This window comes from Molossus molossus, unplaced genomic scaffold (genome assembly GCF_014108415.1).
Source record: "Molossus molossus isolate mMolMol1 unplaced genomic scaffold, mMolMol1.p scaffold_m16_p_5, whole genome shotgun sequence".
In the NCBI taxonomy this organism is placed as follows: Eukaryota; Metazoa; Chordata; class Mammalia; order Chiroptera; family Molossidae; genus Molossus; species Molossus molossus.
Genome location: NW_023425388.1, coordinates 24,511,717 through 24,529,591, shown reverse-complemented (window position 1 = coordinate 24,529,591; position 17,875 = coordinate 24,511,717). Strand labels below are relative to the sequence as shown.

General features: G+C 35.4%; 1 protein-coding gene across 2 annotated transcripts in view; it reads left to right on the top strand.

Moving 5' to 3' along the window:
- The window catches only part of DHX36 (DEAH-box helicase 36), a 46,866-nt gene that overhangs the window by 5,126 nt on the left and 23,865 nt on the right, over window positions 1-17,875 (top strand). For both annotated transcript variants that reach the window (XM_036242762.1, XM_036242763.1), the window contains exons 2-12: window positions 1,697-1,821; window positions 2,571-2,802; window positions 6,451-6,489; window positions 7,262-7,432; window positions 8,868-8,947; window positions 9,963-10,037; window positions 10,154-10,320; window positions 11,771-11,852; window positions 15,576-15,716; window positions 15,991-16,093; window positions 16,632-16,719. In XM_036242762.1, the coding sequence (XP_036098655.1) occupies window positions 1,697-1,821; window positions 2,571-2,802; window positions 6,451-6,489; window positions 7,262-7,432; window positions 8,868-8,947; window positions 9,963-10,037; window positions 10,154-10,320; window positions 11,771-11,852; window positions 15,576-15,716; window positions 15,991-16,093; window positions 16,632-16,719 (1,303 nt within the window). The remainder of the gene's footprint in view (window positions 1-1,696; window positions 1,822-2,570; window positions 2,803-6,450; window positions 6,490-7,261; window positions 7,433-8,867; window positions 8,948-9,962; window positions 10,038-10,153; window positions 10,321-11,770; window positions 11,853-15,575; window positions 15,717-15,990; window positions 16,094-16,631; window positions 16,720-17,875) is intronic.

The following is a 17,875-nucleotide window of genomic DNA, read 5'->3' as shown; positions in this document are numbered from 1 at the left end:
TTTCCCAAAGGAGTTTTTAATTGAAGTATTGCTGTTTATTCTTAAATTTCTAACTGCCAAGAAAAGATATAGTAATCAGTAACCATCGAATGTAGGTAATGGAGCAATAAATGTTAATATATGCCAAAGACATTACAGAATTTAAAGCATAGGGCAGAAGTGTTTTAATCATGATCCTCTGTGGCCACGACCACTCAGGTTCCATGATTCACTGGGAGAAATCACAAAACTCTGAAAATCTTATGTACTCACGGTGACAGTTTTTTGTTTTCGTTTTCACAGCAAATTATTACAGATTAAAATCAGCAAAGATAAAGGGTGCATAGGGCAAAGCCAAGTGCAGGCTTCCAGCCTTAGTGGAGAAGACATACCCTATAGAAGAAAAGATACTTTAGTCCAGTATATAAACCACTTTTAAAAAGACTTCTGTGCTGCACAGTTAAGAAAAACAAAGTTTTGGGCTTTGGTGTCCATCAATAATTAGGTTTTGCTATCATTTGTAATTTTTGGAGACTTTTCTATTAGCCAGAATTTTGCAGTATTAAACTTTTTTTTTTTATGAGCATAATTATGCTTTTAGTAAACCCTTTAATAAGTTATCAGCATGGATCTGAAATTCCCCAAAGATCTCATTGTATTCCCTGCACATGTTTATTTCCTTAAAGAGAAAGATGGTTTTAACACAAATGTTGTACATGCTCAATTTAAAAGGTAGATTCAACCATGTGTCCATTCATTTGACAGACTTCTCTGGAGCATCTACCATGTGCCAGAAATATATCTGAAAGAAATACTGCAAAAAGTGTAGAATATGTAGTAAATAATAACTTGTTTAAATAAATTAATAATAACAAAAACAAGATCCTACTGCACATTTTCTATAACTGGCTTTTTTCATATACTACCTTGGCCATCTTTTCCTGTGTGCACACTTGAAGACAAAAATCTACACACTCATTTAACTAGTAGGTTCACTTATAATTCAACTAATAATAATTTGCAATTACAAAAGAACAGTTTTTCAGAGTTATTTTTCTGAAACTGTATAGTGTAACTAATATCTTCCATGTATTCTCTCCAGATAAAATAATGTAATGTTTTCTCTGCTGTGTGGTTTTTTTTGTTTGTTTTCTTTTTTTTTTTTTTTGTAATTTTCATTTTATGAGGAAACTGCATAATTTGCCATATGGAATCATCATCTTCATGAGCACTGATCATTTTATTTTCTCTGAGCTCAGCCTTCTTCCCAATTATTTCCTCTTTTTAATGTGAGAACTCTAAAATGCTCATTGCAACCAAAATAGTGTTTCCAGTTTTTAACTTAGTTTTTTTTAAACAGAGTATTAGGTTTCATTAACTTCACTTGTGGGTATCTAAAAATTTAAGATAGGGAACAAAATCAAAATATTTAAGGGTAGGAGGTAAGGGAACCCAAGTTTTAGGAAGGAACAAATAAGTTTTTTATTTTGCCTGTTATATTAGAGCTAGTTATATATAGTAGTAAAAGATTTTGAAGGATATATACAAACATGTTAACATTAAGTCTAGGAATTAGAATTGGGCAAGAAGGCAAATGTGGGGTAATGTTAACTTTCTCTTATATATGTTTGTTGAATATATATTTGCCTTTTGTTATCAATAATTTTGTATATGCTTTCTCATGTTGAAGAGGATGCTTTTTCTTTGCACAAAATAGAGAGCCGTAGTACACATGGATGAACATCGAGAAGAACAAATTGTGCAGCTACTACATTCTGTCCAAACTAAGAGTGATAAAGATTCAGAAGCACAGATATCCTGGTTTGCTCCTGAAGATCATGGGTAAAATATGGGTATTCTTTTAAAAAATGGGCAAAGAGTGACACTTCTTTCATAGAATTTGCTAGGGGAAAAAATGATAATAGAAATTGTATCTTTAAACTCTTTAATAAGTGAAATTTAGCCTTGAAGTAATTTTTTTCTTATTTGGATGGAGCAGATTTGATGAAATGTAAAAAGATAAAAATAGATGGCATATTCATTCCTGCAGAGAAGCTAAGTAGTAGGAATAGTGTATCTGCATATGAGATTTATCAAGTTATTATTTATTGTTCTTCCTCATCATTTTTGTATTTCTGAAATTCTCCTGTGGAGGATATCTGCAAAAAGTCAAATTGCTGCTGTTTTAAGGGAATCACAAGACCTGCATCATTTAGAGAGAAAATTAGTAAAAGTTTTTCTGGGACCGTAATGTAGCACCCCAGTTATATAGCTCAGAAGAGGTGGCAAGAAGTGAAGTTGTAAAATACAACAAGGGTCATAAAAAGAAAAAACATAGGCCATTGCAACAGAGGAATGACTTGTATGAATTTTTTTTACTTTTAATTACCAGAAGCAATAACTTATCTGGCCATATCTACTTGTAAGGAGAAAAAAATTCAGTTCATTTTAAGAATCTAAGTGCTTTTATAATTGCTCTACTAAGAGAAAAGAATGAAAGCTTTTGATTTTGAAATAAACAGCATAGTGTTTTGTTTCAGAGCTTGAGTGGATATTTAACACTTTGCCATTTTTTTGTTTTGTCCAAATAGATACGGTACTGAAGCTCCTGCTGAGAACAAACCTAACTTACAGAAGAAATCTGAGGACCAGGAAAGAAAGTTGATAAATCAAGAAAAAAGGACATTTAGAATCAGGGACAAATATATTGACCGTGATTCTGAGTATCTCTTGCAAGAAAATGAACCAGATGTAACCTTAGACCAGCAGCTACTGGAAGATTTACAAAAGAAAAAAACTGACCTTCGGTATATTGAAATGCAGGTAATGGGAAGCAAGATGTGGTAAAATTTGTTACTTATCTCCTTAAACTTGTTAAAAATGTATTTGTGGTTAGAGGTAGTTGCATGGCATAGATTAGTAAGATTCCTCGACAGGCCTTCTGGGAATTTTTCCCCCCATGTTGTACAGAAAAGCAACAGGAATAGAATATCATATGACCTCCGGTAGCCTGTTTCATTGACACCCGCCTCTATATGGTGAGGAAATGAAATATTTGAAAATGGTAATGCAAAATTTTCATATTTACAAATGAAAAAACATCACTATAAAGTTTAACTTCTCTAGGGCAGTTTAGGGAGATGTCATAAAAGACAAGGTAGTTATAAATGTAAAGTTTCTTCTAGACCATTTAATCCAGTGCCTACCTTTTATAGATGATAACATTAAGTTCCTCAAAAGTTATATGATGTGCTTATGTTCAAATTTTAAAGATAGGACTATGGCCCAGCCAGTGTGGCTCAGTGGATTGATCATCGTCCCATGGATTTAGAGGTCCCAGTTCAATTCCCAGTCAGGGCACATGCCTGGATTGTGGGCTTGATCTCCAGTAAGGGGCATGTAGGAGGTATCCAATCAGTGTTTCTCTCTCACAATGATGTTTCTATCTCTCCCTTCCTCTCTCTCTCAAAAAAAATTGACCTGAATTTTTTTTCAGTATTTTCCTGCTAGACAAGATATTTTAAGATCCCTTCCTATTAAACCTTTAAATTGTATGCGTTGTGGATGTTCTAGAGGTAGATGTAATAAAATGTTCACATATGTGTTTTTGTAAGTTGAAAATTCTGAGGGCCATGTCTTTAATATGTATGTTCTACTGTTTTAGAGAAAGGCAGAATATCACATCTCCTGTGGCAAAGAAAGGATGCTCACTGACTACTACTGATTGAGATTGGATGTCCTGATTAGAACAGATAAGCTGGGGTTGTCCAGGGGCCAAATTGTGTGGCTTTTTGGTGCCTGTTGAGTGAAAATATAAGGACAGAGGAGATTTCAAGATGAGTTAATTCAACTTGGCCAGTGTGGCACCCATGCACTGAGAGGTCGCTGGTTCGGTTCCTGGTCAGGGCACATGCCCGGGTTGTTGGCCTGATCCCCCATGGGGAGCATGCAGGAGGCAACCAGTTGATGTTCTTTCTCATCGATGTTTCTGTCTCTCTCTCCCTCTCCCTTCTTCTCTCTCTAAAAATAAATAAATAAATAAGAAATAAGAAAAATATTTCTTCTCTCTCTAAAATCAATGCAGAAAAATTATTTTTTTAAAAGGATAAATTCAGATCGTGGTTGAGAACAGAGCTTCTTTATTGCCTTAGTAACAGGGAAAGTTATCTATACTGTCTGTTTATTTTGTGTGGAGGACAGAATTCAAATGTTATTAAAATTGATATAGTTTAGAGAAAGAAGAAATGTGCAAAACAAAAAAATAATTGGTGGTTTTTCTGTGTCCAGATACTGTTGTATACGCTTTATGTATGCTACATCATTGAAACCTCCCAACAACCCTGTAGGAGATACATGGCTATTACAGAGAAAGACAAGGAATCTTAGGTTAAGTAACCTAAGGTTGCATAGCTAGTAACAGAGCCAGGTCTAAAATCCGGATGTGTTTAAGAGCCCAATTCTTTAATCCTTCTTGGTGATATGCCATATTTTTTTTTCTTTATTTTGATTTATTTAATAAACATTAATTTTCCACTTGCTAGATGCTCATCATTGTGCTGTGTTTTCTGAAGACTGATAAGACATTCCCTGTCCTCAGACAGCTTATAATCTCATTATCTTATCTCAGTGTTACAACTAGAAATGAGGAGATGGAAGGTTTGTCTACCTTGGGAAAGACTATAGGGTTGTAATTCTCCCTTCAGCAGCATTTACATATATAGAAAGCAAATATGGTTAATGCTAGTTTAACGGAATAGTTTGTATATGCTTACATATTAATATGGTTGCATGTGACTACATGACATATTAATATTTTTAGAAAATAAGAAATGGTTTTTAAATTTAAAATTTATGCCCTGGCCGGTTAGACTCAGTGTTAGAGCTTTGGCCTGTGGTCCGGAGAGACCTGGGTTCGGTTCCGGCTAAGGGCATGTACCTCAGTTGCAGTTTGTCCCTGGCCCTGGTTGGGTCGTGCGGGTGGCAGCCACTCGATGTGTCCCTTTCATGTCAATGTTTCTCTCTCTCTCTCTCTCTCCCTCTCCCTCCCTCCCACTCTATCTGAACAAAAAATGGAAAAATGTCCTTGGGTGAAAAAATTTTTAATTTATAACAAAAGAAATTTCTAAGAAAAGTATGGGGACTTGTTATCTCAAAGCACTAGGATTCATTTAAGTCACCACATTGCCTTATATTTCTGGCACTAATGTGAATTACCTGACCATGACAAGCATGGCATGTATAGTACAGTTAATAATAATACTGTATTGTATATTTGAAAATTGCTAATAGAATAGATCTTAATGTTCTCATCACAAGAAAAAAATTTATGACAATGTGTAGTGGTGGATATTAACTAGACTTACTGTGGTGATCATTTCACAGTATATACGATAATCATGTTGTATACCTGAAACTAATGTTATATGCCAAATTATATCCCAATAAAATAGTATTACGGGACTGATACAGTCTTCATCTTGACAAATCAACTAGGCAAAAAATTAACAAGGATGTTTCAAGAAATTAAAAATAAGCATGGCAATAATATGCTAGATGACTTAGGATAGTTCTAACTTTGCATATTTTTTTTTCCTTGTCATTAAAGAAGGCTTGTGCTGTGGTTTATTTTTTATACCAGAGAAGATTTTTTATGTTATATGATAGACCTCTTTCAGTGTCAACTATAGTGCTGCTGCTTAGTGTATGTCATTTTGATGTAGTGCAGTCTGGGGTTCCATAAAAGTTTTCAAAACTAGAAAGAAATTATCACATAAAAGTTATAGGAAAGAATTAGTCCTTCTCTCTTTAGTGTTCTAATTGTAATACACCAAAAACTTGTTGAGTAGCTTATATGTGTCAGAAACTGCTACTTGTTTTCTATATGAAGGGTTTTCATTCAGATCTGTGGCAGCCCTGAGATAAAATCTTTGAGACTCCAAGTTTGACTTAAGATCATAGTTCTTTATTAAATGGCAGTACCAGATTCTTACTTCAGATATCATTTTAAGCTTACTTTTATACTCAAGGGCAAGTTCCCACAAACAGTCTTTGAATATGTTCTAATGCCTAATGCATTAGTAAATGGTGTGGATCTGTGGGTGGGAAAAGAATGTGATGTAAATCAAATCTAAGATGAATATATAAAACAAATAGAAAAAAATGTTAAAAGTAACTTAGGGATTGTAGAAATGCTATTAGATCATAGATCAGAGTTAATTTTACTGTCACTAACTCAAAGAAAGCATCTTCATTCTGTTGGATGTGATAGACCGTTTTTCAGTGTTTCAGAAATGAAAAGGATTGGTAAGTTAATTTTTATAAACTTTTTTGAGTCTTGATATTTCATATAATCTGTGAAGTAATAAAAATACTTTTGTATTCTAGCATATTTGTCAATATATTCTGATTACCAGGATTATAATTTCATTCCTGTTTTTGGTGAAAATTTATAACTTTTTTTTTAAATTTCAGCATTTCAGAGAAAAGCTGCCTTCATTTGGAATGCAAAAGGTAAAATTATTATTTACTACTTAATTTGATTGGAAAAATCCTTGAATATATATATTTTTTTTTTTTACAAAATGCTTTGTTAAGAAGAAATATAAATTGGTGAATCTTTCTCTAAAGGATATTCTTGGGAACTCATTTTGTCTTTTGAATTGTTGAAAAAGAAAAAAATGGTCATGAAATAATTCTCCAGAAGTTTGCTCACATTTATGTCCATAACTGAAATCTTTAGAGTCTAAAAACTAGAATTCTTACAAAAAATTATTTTGGTAACTTAGGTATTTAAAAACTTTATTTTAACTATTTGAAAGGAAAGAATTTTAAATTATGTTCTTTCTTATTTTTTAAAACAGTATACAAAACTTGTCCTGCAGACAAAGCTGTATTTATGAATTAAGATATAAATCCTTAGTGTCTTCAGTAGTTGTTAGATATCAGGGGATATTTGCCTTGTATTTAATAGCCCCATATGTCATCATTCTTTTTAATTGATTTTAATTTTTATGCATGGAACTTGTGAGCTTTAACTTTTTTGTTATTACAAGTGTGTTTTTCTTTTAATAGTGCCTTCGCTGTGGTCTTTTAATACTTTAGTGCTTCTTAGCTCTTGAGAACTGGTAGATCCAGATACCCACCTGCCAGCATTGTACATAACAAAATTTAAAAAACATTAATGTTTGTTAGAAGCAATTACCTTCAGTTTGATAGAATTTCATTAACTGTCTCTTCAGACTTAACATATTATGTCCTTTACCTATATTTCCTTCTGAAATAGGAATTAGTAAATATGATCGATAATCATCAGGTGACAGTAATAAGTGGTGAAACTGGTTGTGGAAAAACCACTCAAGTTACTCAGTTCATTTTGGATAGTTACATCGAAAAAGGAAAAGGATCTGCATGCAGGATAGTTTGTACTCAGCCAAGAAGAATTAGTGCCATTTCAGTAAGTTATCTCTCACTTTATTTTCCATTTTCCTAAGGAAGTCTTGATAGTAGCATTTTATTTGGTTAGTGTTGCTTATTTTTCCAAGATCTGTTTGTTTTGAATGGATAGTATAAGTAGTAAAAAGTGAAATAAAGGTATATATAGGATATTATACTGTTTGGGAAATTTTACTTTTGAAGTATTTCTTAAAAAGTAATCATGTCATTTTCTGTTTCTAACCTCATTCATCAGTGTTCTGTCACAAGATGACTGTTGGTTACTTTCAGTTACACAAATCAGTATTGATTATAATAACATTTCATCTATCCAGAGTTTACCTTTGGCAGTGATAACTTTAAGAATACAATCCAGAACTAGGAATTAAGAGACACCATCTCTAACCAAGAGAAACAAAAAAAAAAAACCCTCAACATGTGTTTACCCTCAAATTCCATGCACGTTTTATAAGTTTAGATCACAGTTTCCAACTCTTTTAGAAAAGACGAAAAGAAAGGGGGAAAATAATGAGATATGGCTGTAGAAAGGCACTTTGAAAATAGTGACAGAGAAAATTTGGCCTTGGAGAGCTTAAGAGGAAATAAAAAGTAAATATAAGAAGCAAGGAGTCTGCAGCTCCTAAGGGACACAGTGTTGGACACTTCAGTTTTAATATCTCTTTTTTTAACCCATGAAAATCTGATGAACAATTTTTCAACAATCCCAGATGTTGTAACCCAGGAGATCGACCACACTCAGACTCAATTTTTCAGTTTTGGGGGATGTTTTATTACCTGCGCAGGGACTGCAGCCAACCTACACAGAGGAGAACTGCAGCCCCGAGCTCAGGGGGAGAGTTGCTTATATAGGGCAGGGGTCATTCAAGAGTTTAGCAGAGCAAGCAAGCTGCTTGTACAGAAGCGGAGGCAGTTAGCCATAAGCAGGAGGGAACGGAGGTGGGAGGGAGCTGAGGCGAAAGGGAACTGGGTGACCTGGGTCAGCACACATCTATCCTGCTATTCATTCCATTATCCAGGTTTTAAAAACTAACAAATTTGAGATGGATATCAGCGGTCAGTCAGGTGCAATACACACATGTTTAACAGTTACAGTTTTATGGGGTAAAGGGAGCTTCAGTTTCTCCCTATCAGTTTCTTTACAGAGCATGCAGGACACTCTGGCCTTGGGGCCGTTTCTGTCCTCCCTTTTCCTGAAGGATGTTGCTTTTCAAATTCCCAATGAAGGTCAAACTCTGATTAATTTTTATGGGGCTAAAGCCGTCTATAACATTCCCCATTGTTCATCTTGCTGTCTCTGAGGTTGTTAATTAGGGCAGCTTAAAGACAAGTTGGATTCTAAGGACAGTGAGCTACAACACAGATTTCATGGATGTTCAAGATATTTGTACCAAAGGAAGTCTTGTTTTCTTTATAACTATATTTTATTTTAATTAAAGGTTGCAGAGAGGGTGGCTGCAGAAAGGGCAGAATCTTGTGGCAGTGGTAATAGTACTGGATACCAAATTCGTCTTCAGAGGTAAAGAATGTTCACTTCTTGTTCACAGGTAGATTTTAGTGAAAATTTGAAGCTTGAGATTTAAAAAAAAAGATTATTTTCCCATTTTTATGCCAATTATTACTATTAGAATTAACATTTAAAGTAACTAAAGCATAGGAGGCTTGCAACCTACAGTCATTTTTTTTTCCTTTTCTTTTTTATCCTCACCTGAGGATATTTTTCCATTTTTTGTACAGATAGAGTGGGAGGAAGAGAGAGGAAGGGAGAGAGAGAGAGAAACATCGATGTGAAGGGACACATCGCGTGGCTGCCACCCGCATGACCAACCAGGGCCGGGGACAAACAGCAACCAAAGTACATGCCCTTAGCGGGAACCGAACCTGGGTCTCTCCAGACCGCAGGCTGACGCTCTAACCGCTGAGCCAAACTGGCCAGGGCTACAGTCATTTTTTTTTAAACCCAAATTCAGATTTGGGTTGCCATTTTAATGTCTTTTATATTATGGAATCATTAGAAAAATAACTTATTTTCTGGACATGACATTGTATAGATCATCACTCCCTCTGAAAGGAGTCACTGTCCTATATTTTGATACCACCACTTAGCTCCTGACCAACTTTATTGATTTGGATATCTTTAACCCCCACCCTCCTTCACTGTATTTCTTTAGTTCTCTTTTGGAAGTCAAGGTTCTATTTACCTTTTTAAATCAACTGACTTTCCAATCACTGAACAGAATTTAGGCCCTAAATAATAAGTCATATTCTGAATGTGAATGGTGATGTCTTTAAAAATAAATTATTATTAACATTGTATTGTGACAACAAAAATAATGTATAATGCACTTAAGTGTAGTATTTCTTATTACTCTATTGCGGTAGGTATTCCTATAACTAAAAAATTAAGTATGAAGATTTTCTTTAAAACTATAAAACATTTTTAAATTGAAGATGTTCTTTTAAATGTTTGTGGTACTTAGTAATTTACTAGTAAAGAAAACCAAAAATTGTTAACCTGTGTCTTTTATTCACAGCCGTTTGCCAAGGAAACAGGGTTCTATATTATACTGTACGACAGGAATTATCCTTCAGTGGCTCCAGTCAGATCCGTGAGTATATTTCACTTCAGGACATTTAGTTAAATCTCATCAAAAGATGTAATTATTAAGTTAGATGTTACTTATTGTTGTACTGAGTTACATACTTTACCACATTTCTGCTTCAGGCATTTGTCCAGTGTTAGTCATATCGTGCTTGATGAAATCCATGAGAGAAATCTGCAGTCAGATGTGTTAATGACTGTTGTTAAAGACCTTCTCAGTTACCGACCTGACCTGAAAGTAATATTGATGAGTGCAACGTTGAATGCTGAGAAATTCTCAGAATATTTTGGTGAGTAAAATTTATAATTGCCTTAGGTAATTACCAGATAATTAAGGTGGCATCAATAAAGTCAAACCACAAATTTGAATAATTTCATAAACATTTTGTGATTTTTTTTGTGTGATTTTTTTTGTGTGTGTACTATCACAGACTAGGGTGGCAATTTGCAAATGACAATACTACTAGTGACTACTTATGGAATACCATCAGTGTGCTAAGTAGTATATATAGAACTTTGTCTTTATTAATTCTCATAGTACATTGTGAGGTAGGTGCTATTATTTTCATTTTTAAAGATGAGAAAATACGCCCACCTGGTGTGGCTCAGTAGTTGAGCATCGACCCATGCACCAAGAGGTTGCTGGTTCGATTCCCGGTCAGGGCACCTGCCAAGGTTGTGGGCTAAATCCCCTGTGGGGAGCATGCAGGAGTTTGCCAGTCGATGTTCTCTCTCATCGATGTTTCTATCTCCCCTCTCCCTTCCTCTCTCTAAAATTAATACAGAAAAAAAATTAAGTAAAAAAAAAAAGGTGAGAAAACAGCCTCAGCACAGTTAAGTGGCTTATCCAGTGTTGCCTAATTAACAGAGGTTCAAGAGGATTTGAAGCTAAATTTGACTAGCTGTAAAGTATATTCCTTTAAAATTATGCCCTTGTTTCTCCTGCTTATAAATGGGGAAGGAGGGGAAGAGGGAGGGAGTTAAAATGAAATATAGTTATGTTTAATACATGTTCTTATATTCACCCCAATTTAATACATGTTCTTGTATTCAGCCTAGTTGACTCTCAAAACCTTGTAAGATTAGTTGAGTGTATTATGTCCTTTTTTTTTTTTTTTTTTAAATGATATATCCAGAACTAACATTGAGTAACTTACTAAAGTCAGAGGCGCAAAGCTGTGATACCACCACAGATACTTTGACCTTTGCTGCATTGTTGATCTTTGCTTACAGTGTGTACTATTGTGTTTGGTACAAAATATGAGTAACATTTAGAAAACAATTCTAAGAATTTTTTTTTTTAACTAATGATCCCAAAATAGTAAGTAACAATTTAATATTTGGTTCGGTCGTGTTTTAACTACTTTTTTCTTTTCCTAATTCTGGATGCCACAGAGGACTGTTTCATATGTAGATTTCAATAGAACAGGTTCTGATGGCACCATCTTGGCTAATAATGATGAAGAGAAAATAGAGTTCTAACTAATGGGTTTTGAGTTCAATTTAAAATTCTTTGTCTTTTGGTATTCTGTGTTACTTTGTAGAATGGTGAGGTGTATGTACAGTTTAGTAGCAGTAAAATAGTGTTGAGTGAAGACTTTTATTGAACTAGATAAGGAAAATAGGATAGAGCTGTAAATGTTCAGGACCATTTTATGAAGTTAAAAAGAGTAATAGACTGATTGTCCTATTTACAATGTTTATTTTTATCTTGAACATTTGTTTTGTTTGCCATAATAGGTAACTGTCCAATGATACACATACCTGGTTTTACCTTTCCGGTTGTGGAGTATCTTTTGGAAGATATAATTGAAAAAATAAGGTAAGTAAATATTAGGAAATAAAAGAGATTTAAAAATACTAATATGTCATCTTTTCTGTCAAACTTTAATTCAGCAACTCACCTTTACCCATTTTCTTCTAAAACATTGTTATTCCTTAAATCGGGGATTCCCACTCTTGGTTGCACATTATAATCACCCTCAGCCTTTTAAAATCAAGATGCCGTGATCATACCGCATTCCTCATTTACATTACACAGACTGGGCTGGCAGCCAGGCATCAGTATTTTTCAGAGATCCCTCCCTGGGCTGCAGTTTGGGACCCTCTGTCTTTAGTGCTTGGACCACACTTCTGGTTCTCTTACCTGATTTTCTCATTCTCTTTCTTGGGCTTCCCTTTAAATATGGTTTTCCCTAGGGTTCTCAATTAGCCTTTTCTCAGTCTGTTGTGATTTCATTCTGCAATCCTGTTTCCATGACCATACTTAGGATTTTCTCAGCTTTCTGAACTGTAGCTTCAAAGCTGAAGCTCTTTCTGAACTCTAAACTTGTATCTGACTCTGTGCTCAGCAGCATTCCAGTACCACAGATACCTTAAACCTCACATTCTTAAAACCAGAATCATCTTGCATTCCATTCCCACCATGCTTCCACCAAAAAAATTATGCCTTATAATTTTTTAATTATGGTTACTGGTGGTATTCTCCACCCACTGTCTAAGCTATAAGTCAGAAAAGGTAATATTTATGCTAGGATAAGTTAACTACTTTACTTCTTTAGTAACCAAAAATTACTCTTAAGTCATTCTGTATTCCTCCCCCTGCCACCGCCCCACCTCCACACCCGAACACAAACCCTGAGAGCTTTTGCCTTGAATATACTTGTCTTCTAATTTCTATTTCTTCTACTTAAGTCCGTATTAACTGTTGTGCTAATATAATAGTTCCTCTTTTGGCACTGTGGTCTTCACTCTCACAACTGCTGCAGTCTATTTCCCCCAAAAATGTAAGCTTTATCCCCCTAGACAAGGCCCCTGAAATTTATTTTTAAAAACTTCTTTAAGAACTTTCATTGTCTACCACGGCCTATAGCAGAGCACCTCCCTGGTATGCCCAAGTTATTGATCCCTTCAGCGCTCTGGCCATACCTATTAGCCGCCTTCTTCAAAAATTATATTTGTATTCTGATGAGAAAAGGGCCGGGAAAGCGTAGCCCCATAGGACCAGCTTCCAGTTCCTGAGCTGGTTATTTCAAGGCTCTTCAGTCTGGCCCCACCCTGTTCTAGCATCATGCATCCCATGGCCTGCCCATTTCTGAATGCACCATTATCTATGCCAGCCTTTCATTCATGATTTTGTGCTTTGTTACATGTTATTTCCTTCTTTTAGACTGAATTTGCCACCTTCTCCATCCTTTCACCTGTAAACTACTGTTTATGTAAAACTAAATCCCAGCTTCATTGCCTCTTAAGCCACCTCTGATACCTCTCACAGAATGAGTTGCTTTCTCATCCAGACTCCTGTATCACTTCTATTATGTTCCTTACACAACGTTTTCCTTATCATCATGTAAGGTATCGCTTTATACTTGCCTCTTGCACTAGATTTCAGGTTTTCTGATGTCAAGGGTTTTTCTTGTTCCTCTTTGTTACTAGTACATAGCACAGTGCCTGGCCTTTAGTAAACATCTGAGTAAGTATATGGACAGATGTAGAAACACTTGTGCTGAGATGTTTCAAGCCTCCACAGCTTTGTAAGTGAGAAAAATGAGTAGTGGGGAGATGAGAAGAAAGAACCTACTATGTATTTTACATGGAGAAAAGTCAGCTGAATTTTGAGTAGGCATTTATTTAACAAATATTTTTTTAAACTTTGTCTTGTACTATGCGCTAGGATCTGAGCATAAAACAAGGAAAGACTTGGTAGATGCTTCACAGTTTATACCTAGTCAGGGAGACATATTTTTAATATAAGGGTATGATTGACCTATTATGGGAAAGTAGTGTATTGGAAATGTAGCAGGGATATGTATGTAGCAGGGATAGGCTAGGCAAGTCAGGAAAGCAGTGAAATTAAGAGTAAGAGAGAGGAAGTGTGTATGTCAGGGTGGAACATACTAAAAGTGAGAGAGAGAGTATATGATTTTCCATGCTCTGGGTTTATCAGTGCCCACATATTTGTATGCCCTTCCTCAATTCCACTTTCCGCTGTGTGTCCTACTTCCGACCACAGCACGTTTGCCAGTTGTTTTCTAAGATAATAATAGTCTGCAGCTTGACAATATTGAAAGCAAAGTTTCAGGTATTAGTTATCTAAAATTACATAATGATGGATTACTTTCTTAAGCTGTCTGGAAAGCAGGTTATGTACAAGGAATTGTAGCTAAGGGGTCACTGGAAGCAAAAGGATAGTATCTCTGTACTTGTCATTTGGTAGCCGGCCTTAAGAGGGGAGTTGCAGGAGGGTGGTCCTTGGACAGAAGTTTTCAGCAGAAACTCTTGCTGTCACCTTCCCAGAAGAGCTGCAATACAGGGAAGTAGGAGGGAAGAAACAGGTGAGATGAGATGAGGGTTGTGATTGGGCCCTTGGGTGAGGGGTGACTTATCTATGTTGGAATTGCTGGGAAGGGGGCCAACTGTGGGTCCATCCTGCTGACTAGGACTAATCTCTGTCTCAGGTTGCCCTACCTCAAGTTGGTGCCTCTATATGTATCGAAGACTTAGGGGAATCCTGGGTCACAGGTACTGAATAGGGAAGGGGATTAACACTTTTGGGGTGTCTGCTATGTGTCAGGCACCATGCTTCACTCCTATTACATTTTTGCTTTTATGTTTAGTACTGTTATCAGAGTATTAATCTCTCAAATAAGGAAACCAGAGAGTTACACCTTGTTTAAAGTCACACAGGCAGTCAGTGTCAGAGCAAGGACATCATTTCCATAATCTATCTGACTCACACAACCCATGCTCCAAACCTCCCATTCCATCTACATGTGTACCCTAGGCAAACTCTGAGGGGATTTGGTATTAAATTCTAGTTTATTTTTCTTTATCTTTCTCTGCCTTTATGCTTTCAGAATCCACTTACAGTTGGTGGGATTCTGGGCAGATGTATTCTGCTTATAGCAGTCACTGCAGCATGATGGAGCCGTAGCATAGCGCTAGATGGATGAAATTTGAATGGTGATTCTGGCTCTGCCATTAGCTATGTCTGTGGGCCTAAGCAGAATTAAATAGTTCTTAAGCATGGGTCTGTACACCTGTAGATACACTACTTGAATCTCCTAGGGCACTAATTAAAATTCTGGATTAGCAGGCCGCAGCCAGGCTTGAATCCAAATCACAAGGTATAGGATTTCAGAATTTACAATTTACATACTTCCCAGGAAATTCTTTATATAGTCAGGTTTGGTGTAAAGTCTGAGTCTTCTACTAGGCAACATTGACTATTATTTTGGAGTTAAAATATTAACTTTTGTTTTAGAGCAAACTTAAAATTTAAGGTGAAAGTTACTCTAATTTTGAATGCTTATAATGATCTAGAGGTGTGTATACTTTGATAGAAAAGAGTGATTTTCATTCAGAACATCAGATTTTATGTTAATGAATACTTGCAAATAAATGAATATTTAGCATTAACTAGAAATTATAATGTAATTGTTTTTTTAAATCTTTTTTACAATCCTAAATGTAAAAAGTCATAGATATTAGCTAAACCCAAAGAGTTTTTAAAAAGTGAAGCTATTTAAGATTGTTTTTATTTTAGATATGTTCCAGAACAAAAAGAACACAGATCCCAGTTTAAGAGAGGTTTCATGCAAGGGCATGTAAATAGACAAGAAAAAGAAGAAAAAGAGGCAACCTATAAAGAACGCTGGCCAGATTATGTAAGGGAACTGCGGAAAAGGTAAGTTTATTTTGTTTGAAAGTTAGAACACAGTGACTGAATGACTAAAACAAAAATTACCTTCTGGAATTTGTATGTATTTAAGGCGACTATTGCAAGTCTCATATTCCAGCTGTGTACTAACTATACTGCAAACACTATTATTTCCCCAGTAATTTTCTCCTATTGTTTGTCCCCCCCGGTGGCAGGTTAAGTTAATTTTTAGATTTTGCAGAAAATGAAACCTCAGGAAACGTTATCAAATATTTCATGATTTTCTATTTAACTTTGATAGGTATTCTGCAAGTACTATAGATGTTATAGAAATGATGGATGATGATAAAGTTGATCTGAATTTGATTGCTGCCCTTATTCGATACATTGTTTTGGAAGAGGAGGTTAGTTTTGTTTTCTTCAAGTGACTTAATTTTATTTTCATACCAAGGCCTTGAAAAAAGAAAAAACATTTCTTAAATGCTTTTATTTTTTAATTGATTTGAGAGAGAGAGGGAGAGAAACATAGATATATTCTATCCATTTATGCATTCATTGGTTGAGTCTTGTATGAGCTTGACTGGGTATCGAACCTTCAACCTTGGTGTATCTGGACAACACTCCAACCCTGAGCTAGCTGGCCAGGGCCTCTTAAATGCTTTTTAAAAATAGCTTATGGAAGAAATTGCTTTTGACACCAGAATGAGAATTTCAAAATACCAAATGATTTAGATACTTATTTGAAGAAAAGCCTGAACAAATGAAAAATCTGGTTTATAAATTCTTTTTTTTTTTTAATGAGCTTGTACTCTCTATTTATGATCAGTAACCAAAATTATCCTGAGGCAGTATAATTTCAGTGAAGACTTAAGTGCACAGAATTTTACTTGTAGTGTATTTTGTTATGTAATCCTTTGTAATGATTATTTCCCCTCCATACAGGATGGTGCAATATTGGTCTTTCTACCAGGCTGGGACAATATCAGCACTTTACATGATCTCTTGATGTCACAAGTGATGTTTAAATCAGGTATTATTGAAATGTATTTTATTACAATTCCCAGAATCATGTGGCATGGTTTTTATCTTTCATTTGAGGAAGTGTTGCTTCTAAGGTCACCTCAGTGTAAGAACTTTGTAGTCTTAGCCCAGGTTGGGTTTTTTCAAAAGTTGGATTTATTTTCCCCTGAAATTCTAGGTCACAGATAAAGATTGTGAGTACAAAGTGAAGTTCTTTATGTGCTATTATGGTGAGAATATTTTACCTCTCCTCCTAAATTTGCCTAATAAAATTGAGCTCTTAAAGATAAAATGTTGGCACATGAATTTGTATCCCTTAGTCCAATGAATCTCATCTCTGACTATACAATAGTCACTGTAGACTTTTCTTTTTGGGGGGGGGTTAATCCTCACCCAAGGATATTTTTTTAATTGCTTTTTAGAAGGGGGCGCTGGGAGAGAGGACACATTGATTGGTTGCCTCCCATGCATGCCCTGACTAGGGCCAGGGATCGAACCTGCAGCCCAGGTCCCAGGGCCGACGCTCTAACTGCTGAACCACACCGCCAGGGCACCATGGCATTTCTTTAAACTTTATATACCCGACCTTATCCTAACCCCAATCTAAGAATGTGACCTGAAGTTTTAAACCTTTCTGAGATGATTTCATTTTTTTTTTTTGTACGTGCCCCTAGCGGGAACCAAACCGGGGACTCTCTGGTCCACAGGCTGACGCTCCAACTGCTGAGCCAAACCGACCAGGGCTGATTTGATTTCTTTAACAGCATGTTTTAAGAGGCATAACCTTTTGTCTTAGAGAAATGCACAGGGACATTTTTCTCCTATAAAATTCAGTTAAAGCATTTTCAGGTATCATTTTTAACTTCACATCAATAAAATACAAAGCAAATTTTATTTTATAATTCTGAATATAATTTCTACCTTTAGTCTCTTGAAGTACTTTTGACACATTTTATTTTATATAACTACAGTATTTTAATCTAATTTTATTGGCTAAAATAGTAAAAAATGTAGTCTTTATTTTTTGTTAAATCCTGTTATGGTAGTGCCTTCAAAGCATTCTTTACTCTTCTTAAGTTAGAAAAATACTTTTATCTGATTAACGTGACTTCTCTGTAATGAAATACCACTTTTTGTTTTTCTTGTAAGAGGTAACCTTGCTCTAT